Below are 16,692 nucleotides of genomic sequence, written 5' to 3'. Positions count from 1 at the left end.
TGATGGAACTTAAGGTGATGGAAATTTTGCAGGTAAAATACTGTGAAAATTAGGTATGAAAAAACACAGGATGTGAAAATACTTGTAAAAACGGACAATATTTATGTATAATAATAATGCCCAGTAAGATTTCCAAAATTGATACCTTTTAAAATATAAATTTAATATTAATGCCTCATGTCATAAGTTGTTTCTCAGTGATGGGCAAGTTTCTGTGAGCACATTATTCCAAAGAAAGATTTGTTGAAAGATTTCCCCCACTCTGAGACATTTGATAATCTGATGCGAGCAAGAGAGAGCAGTAGTTTTGGTAGAGCAATAATCTGATTTGCTATAAGGATTACTTTGACAATGAGAGCTTGGCAATGAGAGTTTTCAGGTTGTTTTTCAGGAAATAGGATAGTGGTAATTATGATACCTATTTTGGGAAAAGAATGATGGACTTCCTGGGTTTACTGTTCTTTTTGTTCTGTATGTGTTACAGACAGGCTCCAAGTTCCATAAAACTTGGAGCAAAATCCCATATTTGAAATACATTTAAAATGCTTTAAAATACTTGAAAAATTATGTCTTGAATTTATTTTGTGAGACAAACACAGAATTTATAATGTTGTTAACTTCGTCACTGTAATTATGTGACTTTATATATGTGGGCAAGTTTTTTCTCATTTTTAAAAAATAAGGCAATCATCTATATAATCTGCTTTTTGGTTTTGTTTTTTTTTAAATGCTTTTTACAATTACCACCTTATAGGATACTCTTCCCATCTTTTTTAAGTTGGTTTGGACAAGTAAATTTTAGTTACCTCAGTTCCCCTTTGTCTGGGTACTGTAAAGCTCATTATGGAAAACTAATGCCTCCCTGTGGTGAGCTGTCCCCAGCCAGCAGCTGAGCTTCCACCTAGCAGGAGCAACAGCTACTTTGGAAGAAGTTTTATTGTTGAACATAATGTTACATGTCATGGAATATCCCTGGGGTAGCCTGCTGTGTCACCTCCCAACCTCTTGCAAACATCCAGACTACTCATGGGGAAGGCAGAGTAAGAAACAGAGAAGGCCTTGATGCTGTGCCAGCAGTGCTCAACAATAACTAAAACATTGGTGAGCTATCAACAGTTTTGTTCACAAATTTAAAACACAGCACCATACATGATAAAAATTATGGTATGATAAAAATTAATTCCGTCTCAGCCAAACCAGTATACTGCTCTTACAGAAACTGCTATAGAGTTGCTAAGTATAATTAGTCCTATTTCTTTTAAATTTTTGCCACAACATATGGTCAAAAATCTTGAAAATCTGGGATTAAAATCTTTATTGTTTGTTCATATGGAGTAAGTGCAGAAAGAAACAATCACAGATTTCACAGTTCTAGCGTTTACTCCAATTGGAGTGATATGCCCACAGGCTACAGTTCCCACTTGCATTGACTGTACAAAAAATTACTGGAAATGTAAAGATTTGCTCTTATGTCTGGCAGGTTTAAGTTACATGTGATTCCAACATGCACTGTGACAAATGCCTTTATGTGCTGTCTGATACTGTGCATGATTTCACTGCATAGAAGAGACATAAGGTCGAAATTGTCATAAATATTTATCAGAAATTAATGAGCAGTGGGAGGCTTCTACATACTAAGCTATATGAGAGGAAACTTTTCACTGCATATTCCATCAACATAAAACATTCAGGAAAAGTGAAGGTATTCTCAACTATCACTTGTTTTCCAACAGCTTAATCATAAAAACCAGGCTAACTGCACAGAGGTGACAGACACAATTTCATCACATAATTATGAATGGATGTATTTTTTAAATCCTTTTAAGTCACCAAGTGCTTTGGAAAGTTACAATATTATGGCTACTTTGTAAGTTGGGTTCAGCTCTTTATAGAACATAGAGTACTAATGCAGACTTCTTTACTCAGATTTAATAGCTTTCCTTTACTTGGAATGGAAAAAGATATCTTGAGGTAGTCAAAGCTCAGCACATGCACTTACTGATTTGGTTTTCCAAGACCTCATACAAAAATCTCACTGATAATCAGTTTTGTGAGATGTCCCTGCTTTGCTGGTTCTGTAGACACCACTGGAGGACAACATTTTTTGCATCCCCCAATCTACTTGCCTGTGCAGTCCAAAACTGTCACCTTAGAGACTTGCAATACTTTTTTCTGATAAATTTGGTAAGTACTATTTTTTTTTACAGTTGTTCTTGTCTTCTCATCAGAAAGATGAAGGCAAATCTGGCAATGGAAGCAGAGTTAATAATCTGACACTGGTATGCTGAGAAGGTTCATAATACTGTAGAGAAGGGAAGACAGATTAATCAGTTAGTTAGAAGACAGCAATTAGGTTATTGGACAGTGGGCTAAAATTTATTTGCAATTGATCATTGCTGTGTGTAAACAGGTAACAGTTCTGAAGCAGGTCTCCGTGATCTAACTGCATTCCTCCAAGCTATTGACCATGATCTTCTACATGTAGATCCATAAACCTCAAAAGAATGACCATTCAGCCTTAGAACATCCTTCACACCACATGAAATTATAGCTGTTATCATTATATGGTTGTAATATTACAAGCAATTCATAAGCTTCCTGAATTTGGAGACCAATATGTTGTCAAGGAGGATGCTTATTTTCAAAATATATGTGTGTGTATGAAAGATCAGTAATTGTAAAAGTATTAGTAACTAGTGTGTGAAATTCACAATTAGTTAAGATCAGAAACAGTGTAAGGTAAGTTTTAAAAACCAGCTCTTTTCTACACAGTGCGTGGAAAAGTGGGATCACAACCTCAGTCCTGCAGAAAGGCAGATTTGTCTGCATTCAACTTTAGTGTGTGTGTGTGTGTGTGAGCTAAGGCATTGTGTCAAATCGCCGCTATTTCATGAAGTTTAAACACTTGGCTGCTGCTTTTCAGGCATTGGAATGGGCTGCCCTGGGAGGTGATGGAGTCACCATCCCTGGAGGTGTTTAAGAGGCATCTGGATGATATGGTGATGTGGTTTAGTGGTTTAGGGGTAACGGTGGTAGTACTGTGGGAATGGTTGGACTGTATCATCTTAAAGGTCTTTTCCAACCTTGAGGTTTCTATGATTTTATGGTTCTTAGTATCTCAGCATCAAATGAATGAGTAGTATAAGATTAAAATCTATTGTACCTATGCAATTTTGATTATATGAACAAAGCCAAAAAAATGATGTTTCATATATTCATCAGCTAGAAGAGACCATGAGAATATCTTCTTTGACTTTCTGTATATAATTTAGAATTTAAACATTTCAATTAGGCATCAAGCGATTCAGATAATGAATCTGATACTTCTGAAGCTACATCTACTTATCCAAGTAGATAGTAGTATAATCTTTACCAGAGATTCCCACCACAGAAAATTCATCATATCTCTGGTAATTGGTTGCAATGGTACATTGTCCCTATTGTTAGGAAAAAATACCTATTCCTCATTTAAAGTTGTTGGTTTCAGTATGCAGTCATTTTATATTGGATTCAGACTGTTGCATAAAACCATTGTCTCCATTCCACAAATAATTTTCAGGTTTGTCCTTGCCCCTAATTTTTTAATATTCCTTTTTAGGAGGGCAGAAATGGAAAGGAAAAAAAAAAAAAAAAACCGAACAAAAAAACCATAAAGAATTCTCAGTTTAGTCTCCTCAGTGCAGAATACAAATATGAGTCTGTTGTATTATTCTTACCTCTCTCTGGATATATCTCCAAGGACTTCACAGAGGGTCAGAGGCTTTTGGGTTTTGGTTTTGACTCATTAGACTCAGATTTCATATTGACTTGCATGTCTGCTATGATCATTAAATCTTTTATAGCTGCTGGTTTTTAGGATACGGGTCTGTGTTCATGTCCTACATTCCTCATTCACTTGTGAAGCTGCTCAACTTTACACTTGGCTACCTTTGAACACATTTTGCTTGAATGAGCAACTGATTATAATGATTTTGCTGTCATTATCTACAACCTTAGTGTCATGGATACATATTTACATCCAAATCATGTGTGAAAATTTTGCGAAGTATCAGCTTTTGTACCAAGAAGTTTCCTGTAAAATTATGATTCTGCATTGACAACTACATGTTATTACAGATAAATTATTTTTCCTTCAGGTATCAGTTTTTATTCCAAGAAAGCTATGCCCTTCTGATACTCAGTTACCTTCAGAAAGTTTACTAATAAAAAAATTAAATTAGGTTTGTCTGACAAAATTAATTTTTTCATAAACCCACGTTGATGGTGTTATATTCATGATTTTCTGTAGTTCATTCTCATATCATCTATTTTATTATTTCCCTTGGATATGCATCAAGCTGTTCAGCTTAGCTGGAATACCTGACTTTGTCTTATGAATATTTCAAGTCTTTTTTTTTTTAGACTTTCCAAATTTTCCTGTTATTCTGAGATTTATTAAAATGCTAAGAGCTAGTCAACTCTTTCAAAATTATTAGGAACAAATTATCTAACCTGACAGATATATATGTCCCTATAAAAAAAACCTGTTTATCACCTTCCTCAGTTGCCGGTGGCTTGGAAAGTACTTTCTCATCTTCAGGTAACAAAAGTATATTTTCTCATTATTTGTTTTTTCTGTTGGGTTTGTTTTTTTAAACTATACCAGACATGGAAATCTTAGCTTTTCTTATCAATTTTCTTCACTTCCCCTTTTCCCTTCTGTATCATTCCTCCAGAACTTCATTACTTTTTCCATCCTTACACCTCTGCCTAGCAATTCTCAGAGACTAAGAATCAGCCTCACAAACCTCACAGGCACAGGAACAGACCTCTCTTGATTTGTTCAGCTTCTCAAAACTCCAACCACACAGCTCTCACTGAAACAGGCAGACAAACATATCAAACACACAGCTTGCCAAATCCTTTTACACTCAAGACGACTGGCAGCTTTAAATGATTTCCCCCCCACCTTGTTTTTATCCATATTGTTGGGCTGTTTGGGTATTTACATCCCTGTCCAGCTTGACTGAATTTTAATTGGAGCACTGAAACGTTACAGGCAATATGACAGCCAAGAAAGAATTGTTTAAACAGTAGTATTGATAAAATCCTATTAGTTCCAATAAATTACTTTTGGCAGCTGTACTTCTGGTTTTGGGAAGGGTAGATCCTTCGTGAAAGTTCAGCAGCTTCTCTCCCAGCCAGGTCCAAAGTTCTGTCTATTTTTAGTAATCAAAAACTTTTTTTTTGACAGAGTGATTTTTTTATACTCTTATTCAAAATTATATATTTTTATTGTGTGTACATTCTCACATCCATCTCTTTAGTACCTCAGTTGCAATGGTAGCCTATAGCATGATCGGTTAGAAACCATGTTGGGCCTTAGATAACCTGTATTTTCACTCAGACTATGCCAATGGATTATTAGCCTTAGGCCAGTCATTCAGCTTTCTTTACACTATGTACTATCTGTGCAATGCTTTGAAATCAGTAAGTAAAAACTACTGCTTAAGTTCAGTGTATTATTCTGCTCACATAACTGATCTTTTAGTGTATTCAGCTCCAGAGATATTACGTTCTAGGCTAACTTTACATCTCTGTCCAAAGTAGTGACTTTTTAAAGTTTGAACTAGAAAACATTTATAAAGCAAAAAGTCTTTTGCGTGTTAGTGTTACGAGAAAATAGAATTATATTTTATCAGGGCTAGAGAAGTCAATACTTTAAGGAAGGAAAGAGAGCATATCTCACAAACCTTTGTTTCCAATTCAGAAGTAAACAAAATGCAATGAATAGCATGGATAGCTGTAAACAGTTGTAAGTTGAAAATAAACAATCTCTGAAAAAAATGTATTAAATTGCTCTTTGCACACTTTAAAAGTAAGATACATTTTAAACAGGCATTCTGGTATAACTGATTATCAGAATATCTATGGTTGGCCGCTGTAGCATATAAAATCAAGTTCTTTAATAGCTCCAGAGCAAGGGACAGTAGATCTCCCAGGTGCAATAAATACAACATCAGATAAGGTGGTTAGAATGTTGAAGCCGGTTTCTACAGTTTTCAGTTAAACTCAATTGCCAAAGCTGAAGCCACTGTTTACATCACAGGAACAATCTGTCCAAGATCCTGTAAGCTTCTTACTTGTGGCTTTTTGAACTGTGAACTAAATATTACAAAGACAGATAAAGCCGTACAAGAATTCTTTGGGAAATTTAGGTTAAAACACTTGAGACATGGTATGTTATCAGCTGATTTGTTATAAAATGTGTTTGATGACTAACTGTGGAGACCTGGAGAACCTTGCTGTGGACAAGCATAATTTTTTTAAAAACATGCCTGTGCTAGGGGGAAGGTTTATGTCCACATTCTTCTGTGGCTCCTAAGATACTTCATTGACACTAACCATATTATTCAACAAAAAAACATTTAAAGGATCTTAATTATTCCACAGTAAATAAAATTTATCTTAATGGCATGCATTGGGGAATGCTTATACAAACCTTTTAACTGGCAGAGTTTAGAGTGTACCTAGGTACCACTAGGTAATGAGAAGCTGGTGTACAAACCAGTGGCAGTGTCCTCTGTGGGGAAGGCTAGATCTCAAACATGAGTCTTTCCACGTTTTCAGCTGATGTTACCCCCAGGGAAGGTAGGCAAGACCTTTTCTTTAACTTAGGCAACACATTCAGATTTGGTAATCAGAGGGTTTATGCAACCAAAGTTAACATAGGTTAAGTGTACCTGTCGTTCAAAAACACGTATTCTGGGAATATTATTTGAGGAGCAAAGATAAGTAACTTATATATTCCTCTTGAAATCGATAACGTTTGAATGAAAAAAATATCACATAAATTGATCATTAATACTGCTTAATCAAATAATCATAAGCAAGGCAGATTTCTTTGAATCACATTGATTTAAATCCTTCATTTTAATCACAATTTAAATCAGCAACTAAGATTTGCTGATTTAGATAATTGATGCTAATCTTGTTTTGCATTTATGTTTTACTTTAGAAAAAGGTCATTTTTATGACCTGGAATAATCTTTAAAAAAAAATAAATTGTCAAGCAGCGCAAAGATTTCTTCTTCTTACTTGTCTGGTTGATATATGATAAATGAAAAAAAATTGGTTTAGGTTTTGATCAGTTTAAAATATATCTATTAAGATTCTTAGATTTGTTTTGTGGTAGAAAATGGTTAAGAATTCATTTGGGTTTTTTAAAAAAGGTTACCTTTTTTTTTTTTAAAGATTACTTGTGTTTTCTTTCATGCAAGATAGAAACTATAATGCAACTCAAATCATACAGTGAGATTTTAAGTCTTTTTCCTGAATTAAATAAAGGTACCATGAAGTATGATGAACACATATATAGAATAAAAGGGATCAAATATTTTCAAATGTTAAATGTCTGATTTTTTTACAGAAAACAATTTATTACTGTGTTTAATACAGTTTCTGAAAACAACAGGCCAAATTTTAAAAAATGTTTATATATTTAATCATGTAGATGATGACTGCTGTGTTTTCAGTATGGATTTGGTGTATGTTTATGTATATTGGAAAATTTCACTTGGATATAAGTCTGTGGTTTAATACCCATGTTAGATAAAAGCAACTCTGAGAGAGCCCTTTCTTTCACTTTTAAAAAAGATTTCCTGATTTTTCCCATGACTATATGTTGGTATACTGAAAGAGAAGAATAATGTTTTCAATCCCAAGGTCAGTTTGCCAATCTCAAACACAAAAAGTTTATTGTGTGTTTGCAAAAAATTGAGATCAAAAGTAGTTAAAGCAAGAACTCTCTGTACTATGTACTTTCATTAAAATGGATTAAATAATATTATAATAGCTGAAAATTAATTTACTGTTAATTAAAATTAAGTGCCTGTCATCACACTGACCTTAAAATTACTTGTTTTCCCTTTATCTTCTTGTGAACACTCCTGGATAGTTCACTGATTGTTGCTGAGCATTGTTATGTAAAAAGGCAATCAATAAGCCAATTCTATTGTCCTTTTGTAACCACTGCCCAGATAACTGGTTATTAAACATGGAGACGTGGGAAATGTCAGTGTTGTTACCTATTTAACCTTTTCTATTACAGGATGATTCTGTACATAATACAGCACAAGTCTCTTTCTTATAGCTGAAAAATGCTTACTAACTAATAATGGAACCAGAAATCAATGACTTTATGGCTACCAAAAAAGATTAACAAACAGATGTTATGTGGCCAAAAAACCTAAAAATTAAATTCTGCTTGATGATCCTAATCTTTTCTATGACAAAACAGCAGACTTCATGAGTAGAAAAGTAATGGTAATTTATCCATTCCAAGTTCTCCAGACATGACTTTCGTAAAACCTCACTCACACTTTTCTAACCAAGATGACTGAATTCATGTATTTATAAGTGGCAGAATAATCAAAGTCAAAAATGATCTCATAATCAGCTCAAATTGTAATCGCGGCCAATCTGATTCACGCTGGCCCTTCTTTGGGCAGGATTTGGACCAAATGAAATCCTGAGGTCCCTTCCAACAGAAATAGTTCTTTAGTTCTGTGCTTTTATGATACTGCAGCAGTATGCAAGGATTTTGGAAGGTGGGGCTAAAATTAAAAGTGTTCTTACATCAATTCAGTAGAAAGTGCAGATGTAATTCACCCTGTCTTATACTGAGGAACTGACTGAACGATGTCCTGAAACCTTTTTTACCTATTACTTTGGTGGTTCACTGACTAATAAATACACTGGGGTTGCAAGTATAGTGTGAAAATACTGTGTTATTTGTCGACTCAATTGTTGGAGCATTCTGACTGTCATAGAGCTTTAAATCAACAGGATGTGAAAGGGCTTTTTAGATTATATATATTATTACACAGCCTCATTCTTAGGATCAAAGATTCAGAGGAAAATGCCAAGAAATGTGCCAAAGGAAAACAGCTGTTTGGGAAAAGTGCTGTGAAAGCTACTTAGATAAGTAAAGCTAGTATACTTCCACATGACTCCATAATATTTAGAAGTACATTTTTTGCATATATATATATATATTTGATTGTACAGTCAGAGTATATACATTAACATTAAAGAATAGTCATATAGTTTATATTTAAAAGGTTAAAAACAATCAGCTCTAGGATTTAAAAATTTAACCATATTATTCATGTTCAGTGAAAGTTCCTTGAGGTATGGAAGAGCATAAAGGGTCATTTAAATTGTAAGAAATATGGTGTTTGGATAATTAGGAGGCATAAACCTAAGTCCTTTTATGATATTAATTTCTATTGAATTAAAATAAGGAAGATTCAGATAATTATCTGAATAACAATGAGCACTGGGTTAAGATGATGTTCCCAAGTAAGTCGAAGAGCTGTATGAACTGAATTCAAATATGTGGGGTGTACTATCTATTGATATTTAATCTCTTTCTCCTTCCTGGCTTTTGTAAAAGTTAGAAGTGAATAGATATGCTGAAAGTAATGTTTACCTTTTCCCTCATGTCAGTAGGAAAAAAGAACTTTCCCAATAATCAGATAAATGTGTTTTAGGCATTTTTTTTTATGCACTCTAATTTACAAGAACACTAAAAATTAAATATTATAAACTGCTTAATATCTGAAACATCTGAAGCTAAGATATATAGCAATATATACTCCGCTGCACGTAATAACTTGTCTCCTTAGCTCATGGTGTCTTTCTCTATTCATATATAATGCACACAAGTAGCTCTGACTTTGGTTTTGTGCTTCTCCTTTCAGGTTTGGATATATTCTTCATAAGGACGATCCCATGCTCCAGAAAATTGATCTAGAAACAATGTCGTACATCAAGACAATTAGTTTAAAGGATTATAATTGCATTCCTCAGTCACTGGCTTATACACATCTTGGAGGATATCTTTTTATCTGCTGTAAGCCTGACACCACCGGGGCTGTCCTACCGCAGCTCATCGTGGATAGCGTTACTGATTCCGTGATCGGATACAACGGCGATGTGACGGGCGTGCCACATATCTCCCCAGATGGACACTACCTTCTCAGCATTGATGATGCAAAAGGCCTCATGAGGATCCAGTCCATCACAGTGAGAGGAGAAATACAGGATGCATTTGACATTCACACTAATTTGCACATATCTGATGTAGCTTTTCAGCCATCCTTCACTGAAGCTCATCAGTACAATGTCTACTGCAGCTCCAGCACACAAACTGATGTTCTCTTCATGGAGCTCTCCTCTGGCAAGGTTAAAATGGTGAAGAGTCTGAAGGAGCCCATCAAGGCAGACGAATGGCCTTGGAACAGTAAGAACCGTCTTATAAAAGACAGTGGCCTTTTTGGTCAGTATCTCATGACCCCTTCCAAGGAATCTCTGTTTATCCTGGATGGACGGCTCAATAAGTTAAATTGTGAAATCACTGAAGTTGAGAGAGGCAACACAGTAATTTGGGTCGGAGAAGCATAAGGATCTGTGTTAGATATTTATTTACTGAGTTAATAGTTTTACAGTACATTGCACTTAAATTACACCATTCTTCAAATTTACACAATTTTCATTTTTAATTGTTAAGCCCTTCTATACCTGTTATTCCTTTGACATGTACACAATTTGAATCAACTTCCACATAAAAGTGACTAAAATGATGGCTATTTGATGATGGTACTCCTTATTAATTATCAACTGAGATTGTGTTATTTGACTGAAATAACTAAATATTGAAATTCATGATTCGTATAATAAATTATTGTAAAAGAAGAAGGAAAAAAAAAAACCAACCAAAAAAGTTTCAGGGAATTTAATATGGTACTTTGCATTTGTAAATGGAAGAGTTAAATATGATTCAAATTTTGTTACGTTTTGCTTCAGACACAAAGCAAGAGCTGATGTAGAACAACCTTTGACTCCTTAAGCTGAAATATTATGTCCTGTCCAGTCCACTGTTAAATCTTTTTGTGCCTTGAAGCGAAAGTCTCACAAGAAAGACAAACATAGAAATTATAAAATTTTTTCCCACTGTGGCTACAGGATTGCTTGCCATTGGAAAGAAAGTTTGCTACCAAATTCCTGGTGTCAAGTTGTGCAACATACATGGACAAGAAAAAAAACCCCAGAAATTATATTTGCAGTGTTTTCTGATCACTGCATTTTGGAGTTTATTTTTATGGTGTCTTAGTTGAGAAAGCTGCTTGCAGAAGCTTAACCTTTTTTTAGAAAAAAAATAGATTTTTTCAGCTATCACAGGGTGGCATCAGCAAGGAGTTTCAGGTCTAGTGAAGAGAAATATTGCACATCCTTTCAGAGTATACCACATTCTAAAAACCTGGCATTACAAAACTTCACTTATATCATTGAGGAAACAGTTAATTAAAAATAAAGAAAATGCATTTTAAGAAAATGAAGAAAATGCAAAGAACTGAAGTCTACAATCAGTAGATAACATTTTTGCTTATTCATTGTACCATTGATTCCTGTTTGTTAAAACATTTGGTTAGCTCAACAGGTTTTCTAGTCCATGCATCCAATTGGATTAATATAAAAGAAAAAAAAAAAGGAAAAAACTGAAACAACAAAAACTTTGTATTTTTTATAGTTTGTTTACTTAGTGTCCTAACACTGGTTAAACATGTAAATGGGAAAAATAAGATTCCCATAAATAGAATAATAAGTCAATAGGAAGCCAGCAGTGAACATCTATCCACACTCAGAACAATGACTTAGAAGTTTGAGAGTATTTTTATTTTTATTATGTTTTTTGCTAAAGAATGCTTATAAGCTCTTAAAATGACCTCCATTTACTGAAGGCAATCAGAAAAAAAATACCTTTTTTTAAACAAAGTTTTACTGCAATTTAGATTGTGTAAAATTGCTTAGAAATCTGGAATTTTCTAGCATTGTAATCTTGTGTGCATTGAGCATTCTGCCCTGTGTGGTACAGTAGATCTCTCTTTAGCTTGAGCAAACCTCCTGGTAAGTAGATTTAACTGAGATAAAAATTTGCTTACATTTCTAGCTACTGAATCTGTTTTCCTTTTTAAGAACTCTTTTCCTTTGTGAACAAACAATAATCATGTAAACTGTCTGTTACTCAATTACAGTAGTCTGTCTCATGCATTTTTTGTTCTGTAATTTATACCACGTGAATGTTCTGTATGTAGAAAATGCTTGACAAAAGGAGAATAAACCCCATAAATTTTAAACAGTCCTGACTTTGGTGAATCATCCAATCAGCCACACTGAGCTGGCAAGTAAAACTGACTATTTGAAAGCACCTATTGTTTTATACAGATGTATGAAAAGAGATGTATTTATGTATATGCAAAATAATATGCAGTTGGAAAGAATTTTTTTTCTTAAGTAACTGGAAAAGTTTCCTTTGGCTGCTACAAAGAAAAGCTCATCTATTAGTACATCTAAAGCACAAGTACAGGCTGAGTGGAGAATGGATTGAAGCAAACCTTAGGGAGAAAGACTTGGGAGTGTTAGTGGATGAAAAGCTCAGTATGACTCAGCAGTGCGCGCTTGCAACCCAGAAATCCAACTGCATCCTGGTCTGCATCAAGAGAGACATGACCAGCAGGTTGAGTGATGTGATTATTATTATTTGCCTTCAATAATTCTACTTCTTTTTTGACAATATATTCCAGACTCTGTATGTAAACAATGGTCACAACTTCTCACCATTGTTTTTTCAGTGAAGTTAAACAAATATTTGATCACCGTGGTTGCTTTCGTAGCTCTTACAGTTGAAGTTCAGCTTTCTCAAATACAGATGGCCTGACTGAAAGCTTTAATCTAAATGACGGGAAGAGCTGGAACCTTTTCCCATTTTTTGCTAGCAGCTCTATGAGGAAAGCTGATGTAAAGGGGCTTTTTCAACCTAGAGAGGTGATGTCTTCAGGGAGGCCTAAGAACAGCCTGCCAGTACCCATGGGAGGTTATAAAAGAGACAGGGTTAGATTCTTCACATCTGTGTGTAGCAGGAGGACAAGACACAGCAGCATAAATTGAGTTTCAGACTGGATGTAAGGAAAAGCTGCAATGACAGTCAAGCATGGGAGCAGGTTGCTTAGGGAGACTATGCAGTCTCCATCCTTGGTGTTTTTTACACCTGTCTGGATTATGCCCATTTGACCTTTAGTGGAACTGGCTGTGACTAGCAGAGTGTAGGACTAGAGACCTGCCAAGGGCCCTTCAGACCTCAGTTGTCTTGTGATTCTATCATTATGACTTGGGGACGGAAACAACAGGAGACTTAATTTATTTTAGTTGTTTAAGTTTCTGATTGGGTTTAATGTAAAACCTGCAAGTGTTACGGTTTGGCTGAAGTATGGCCTAAGCAAAACTCGAAAAACAATATGTTTTGTCACTTGAAATCCTTAGCTCTGAACATCTCACTTTAAACCAAGGATATTCTCATTTGAAATCCAGAACACGTTTCTTGGATTCCAGGAAATCCCAAGCTGATTGTAGAACTTGCACAGGATGAAATATGCAGAGGTAAGTGCTCCTTTTGATGTATCTGAAAAAAAGCTGTGGCAGAGGGAAGGAAAACTTGAGAAAACCATTGTAGATAAGATCTCTTACCATTCTGTGTCCAAATGTGAACATAGCCATTTAAGTGTGTCCTTGTCTCAGCTTTTCTAGTCAAACTGTTCTAGGCATTTATAGTATAGTTCAGTAGGGGAATAAAATGATCTGTTAACTTACTAATCAATTTGAGATAGGAGAACTCACGTCATAACTATGGTCATGTCTTCAAAGGAAACACTTTTAATATAAAGTCCTGTTCATCTCTCATCAGTTTGTCCTTTGCATTTTGGTCTTCATCTTAAGCAGTTCCTAAAGAAACCTACTGAAAACTTTGTTTTGAGGTTAGCAACTAAAATGTAGAACACATAGGAATTAAAAAAGGACATATTTAAACATTATTTAGCTGTAATAACCCGTAAGTATGAATTCATCTTTTTGTGAATACTGTTGTTAAATGAGGAAAAACATAGTCTTAACTTTGTATCTAAAAATCCTAATTTCAGCCAAATTCAGAAAGCATATGAGGTGAGAGAGGGGAAAAAGTCATTCTGTACATACATACGCTAATTAGAGAGCTGTGAGATGGAGCCCAGCAGTTGAGACCCTTTGCACTTGCACCACACTGACCGTGTTTCACTGTGACCAATCTCCCCACAATGGAGGAAGACTCGGAGGAGAAGGGCAAAAATAATGAGCTCAGGGAAGAATGTCAAGAATGACCAATTATTGTAAAGAAAGCTGCATTTTCAGGGGGACTGAAAAGTAAACTTTGTCTTAGATACACATCTCTACCAGTGAGTCATCAGGTTGTATTAACAGCTTTCCCTGGGATAATTAGTGGAGACTGTTCTGAACTAGCCAGAGCAGCGTGGGGAGAGAAAGTGTACGTGTGGCTCAACCTAATGTTCACTTTGAAAACTGGCCAGCTACTAAAATGAACTTAGAAGAGAGTAATGGGCTTGACCTGTTTCAGCCATTGTTGATCTTTCTGGTGACTTGACACACCCAGCACCATGATGATGAGAATACTGGGACTGGTGATGGAACTATGTTTGCATGGTGATTCAACTGCGTTTTGCAATAGCTACATCATGCTTCTGTTACGATTTCAGTGTGCTGCTGTAATACTCTACTAAATCAAAATGTCATGAAACAACAATTATGTCAAGTAAATTTGATATTAAACTTTAAATCCTCCAATGTGGAACCTCTAAAAGAACCTAGTCAGGGAGTGTTGGACTCCTACCTCCACACATTGTCAATCCATTTTATGTAATACTGGAATTAAAAAAAAAAAAAAAAAAATCAGTACTTAGAGTACTTCATGGAATCACCATAATAGTTAAATTTGGAAGAAAGGGACAAAATCTTACTTAATCTTACTTACGCTGATGTTAGGACTTATTTTACAGTCAGTGAGTATAACACAACACAGTCTTGGCAACAAAGTGTGGTGAACTATTTCCTTGTTGTATTGAGGAAGGAAGAGATTCTGACAGGTCTGTAATCTGAGAGTTAAAGAGATCATCATCTAAGATATGCTTAGGTTCCTTAGCACAGGTAATTCAACTTCCAGATTGTTCGAGGGGTTTTATATTGGTTTTATATTGGGGTGTTTTTGTTTGGATTTGAGGGGTTTTTGATTGTTTTTTTGTTGGATTTTTTTCGGGGGGGGGAAGGTGGCAGAGGTGTTTGTTTTGTTTAAATAGTAACCTAGAATGAAATTTTCAGAGAAAGTACTAACAAGACTATGTGTCAAAAATCTATTGACCAGTGATAAAAATTCATGAACAGGAGTTACAAATACATATTTCACTTGAATCTATCCTGCCTGTCACCTCTTAATGGGTTAAATGCCCTGTTGGTGTGCCACTACTTTAAAAATGATTTTAAACTGTCTTCAGTGAGCTGTCTTTCACAAAGTATGACAAATTCAGTTACTGATAAAAGACTGAAAGATACTGAAATTGCTTTTTTCTATTTAGAACTAATGCATGAAAAATTGCTTCTTCTAGCTTATGAATATTAAACTTGTTCTTATTTTAATTTAATAGATGAAAAAAATAGCCTCCTGTTACAAGTCATGATGTTAATGTTCTTATTTTTAATCTTCTCCAGGTATGTGTCCTTTACACAAGGATGGACAAATAGTTCTCTCATTGTGCAATGCTTCTTTTTATATTTTTCTCTAGTAATGAAAACTTAGGTATATGCTTTCCTTTTAATTGTCATTATACCTATGAAAAAAAATGTACTTGCCTGGTAAAATTTTTCAGTACTCTCCTTGTATGAGATTCAAGAAAAAAAAGCAAACCACAATCCACCATACCCCAGTATGGTGGAATTCCAGTATCCTGGAATCTGTCACAATAAGATTGCTTTCCCCCCTCTCACCCCCATCTCAGCAGACCTATGCTAAATCATTATTAATGTTGCAGCCAATACTGTGAACAAGTAGAAACAGCAGAATAAGGAAAAATTATTGCATAAATGAGAAGGGAAGAGGAGCTAAGTCTCCAAGTTATAGCAAAATTAGTTTTTAAGTGTCTTAATTAAAATTGTAAATAAATATCCATTTTCTCTATGTAAAGATTAAGTAAGGAGATACACTTGTGAACTGTAGTTGGATACGATTTCTAAATAAACTTTCTCCCTATACTTTGAGAACAGAACTACATAGTTTACTGCTGTTCAGGCTGGACCTTCATATCCTTTCCTCCACCAGTCGGTGGCTTCTGGGTCCTTTGTATTTCCAGTTAAGTGGACATCTGGGGTGGCATTTGTGCTATCTTAGAACCATAGAATAATAGAATCAGTAAGGTTGGAAAAGACCTTCAAGTCCAATCTTTGACTGAACACCACCACATCAACAAGACCATAGCACTGAGCACCCTGTTCAGTTGTTTCTTGAACACTCCCAGGGATGGTGACTCCACCACTTCCATGAGCAGCCCATTCCAATGCTTAACCACTTGCAGTGAAGAAATTCTTCCTAATGAACTCCCCTGGTGCAGTTTGAGGCTGTTTCCTCTTGTCCTGTCGCTGGGAGAAGAGGTTGAACCCTACCTGGCTACACCCTCAGGCAGTTGTAGAGAGTGATAAGGTTACCCCGAGCCTCCTGTTTTTCCAGATTTAACAACCCCAGCTCCCTCAGCTGCTCCTCATAGGACTTATTCTCTA

The 16,692-nt window shown here is 35.3% G+C and overlaps 1 protein-coding gene across 2 annotated transcripts in view; it reads left to right on the top strand.

Moving 5' to 3' along the window:
* FSTL5 (follistatin like 5) overlaps positions 1 to 12,181 on the top strand; it is a 277,053-nt gene extending 264,872 nt beyond the window's left edge. For both annotated transcript variants that reach the window (XM_048304427.1, XM_048304426.1), the window contains one exon: positions 9,744 to 12,181. In XM_048304427.1, the coding sequence (XP_048160384.1) occupies positions 9,744 to 10,446 (703 nt within the window). In that variant the 3' untranslated portion in view covers positions 10,447 to 12,181. The remainder of the gene's footprint in view (positions 1 to 9,743) is intronic.
* Positions 12,182 to 16,692: the final 4,511 nt, after the last annotated feature.

The sequence above is a fragment of the Corvus hawaiiensis genome, chromosome 5 (genome assembly GCF_020740725.1).
Source record: "Corvus hawaiiensis isolate bCorHaw1 chromosome 5, bCorHaw1.pri.cur, whole genome shotgun sequence".
NCBI lineage: Eukaryota > Metazoa > Chordata > Aves > Passeriformes > Corvidae > Corvus > Corvus hawaiiensis.
Note: the sequence above shows the minus strand (reverse complement) of the source record. Positions and strands in the feature narration are given on the sequence as shown.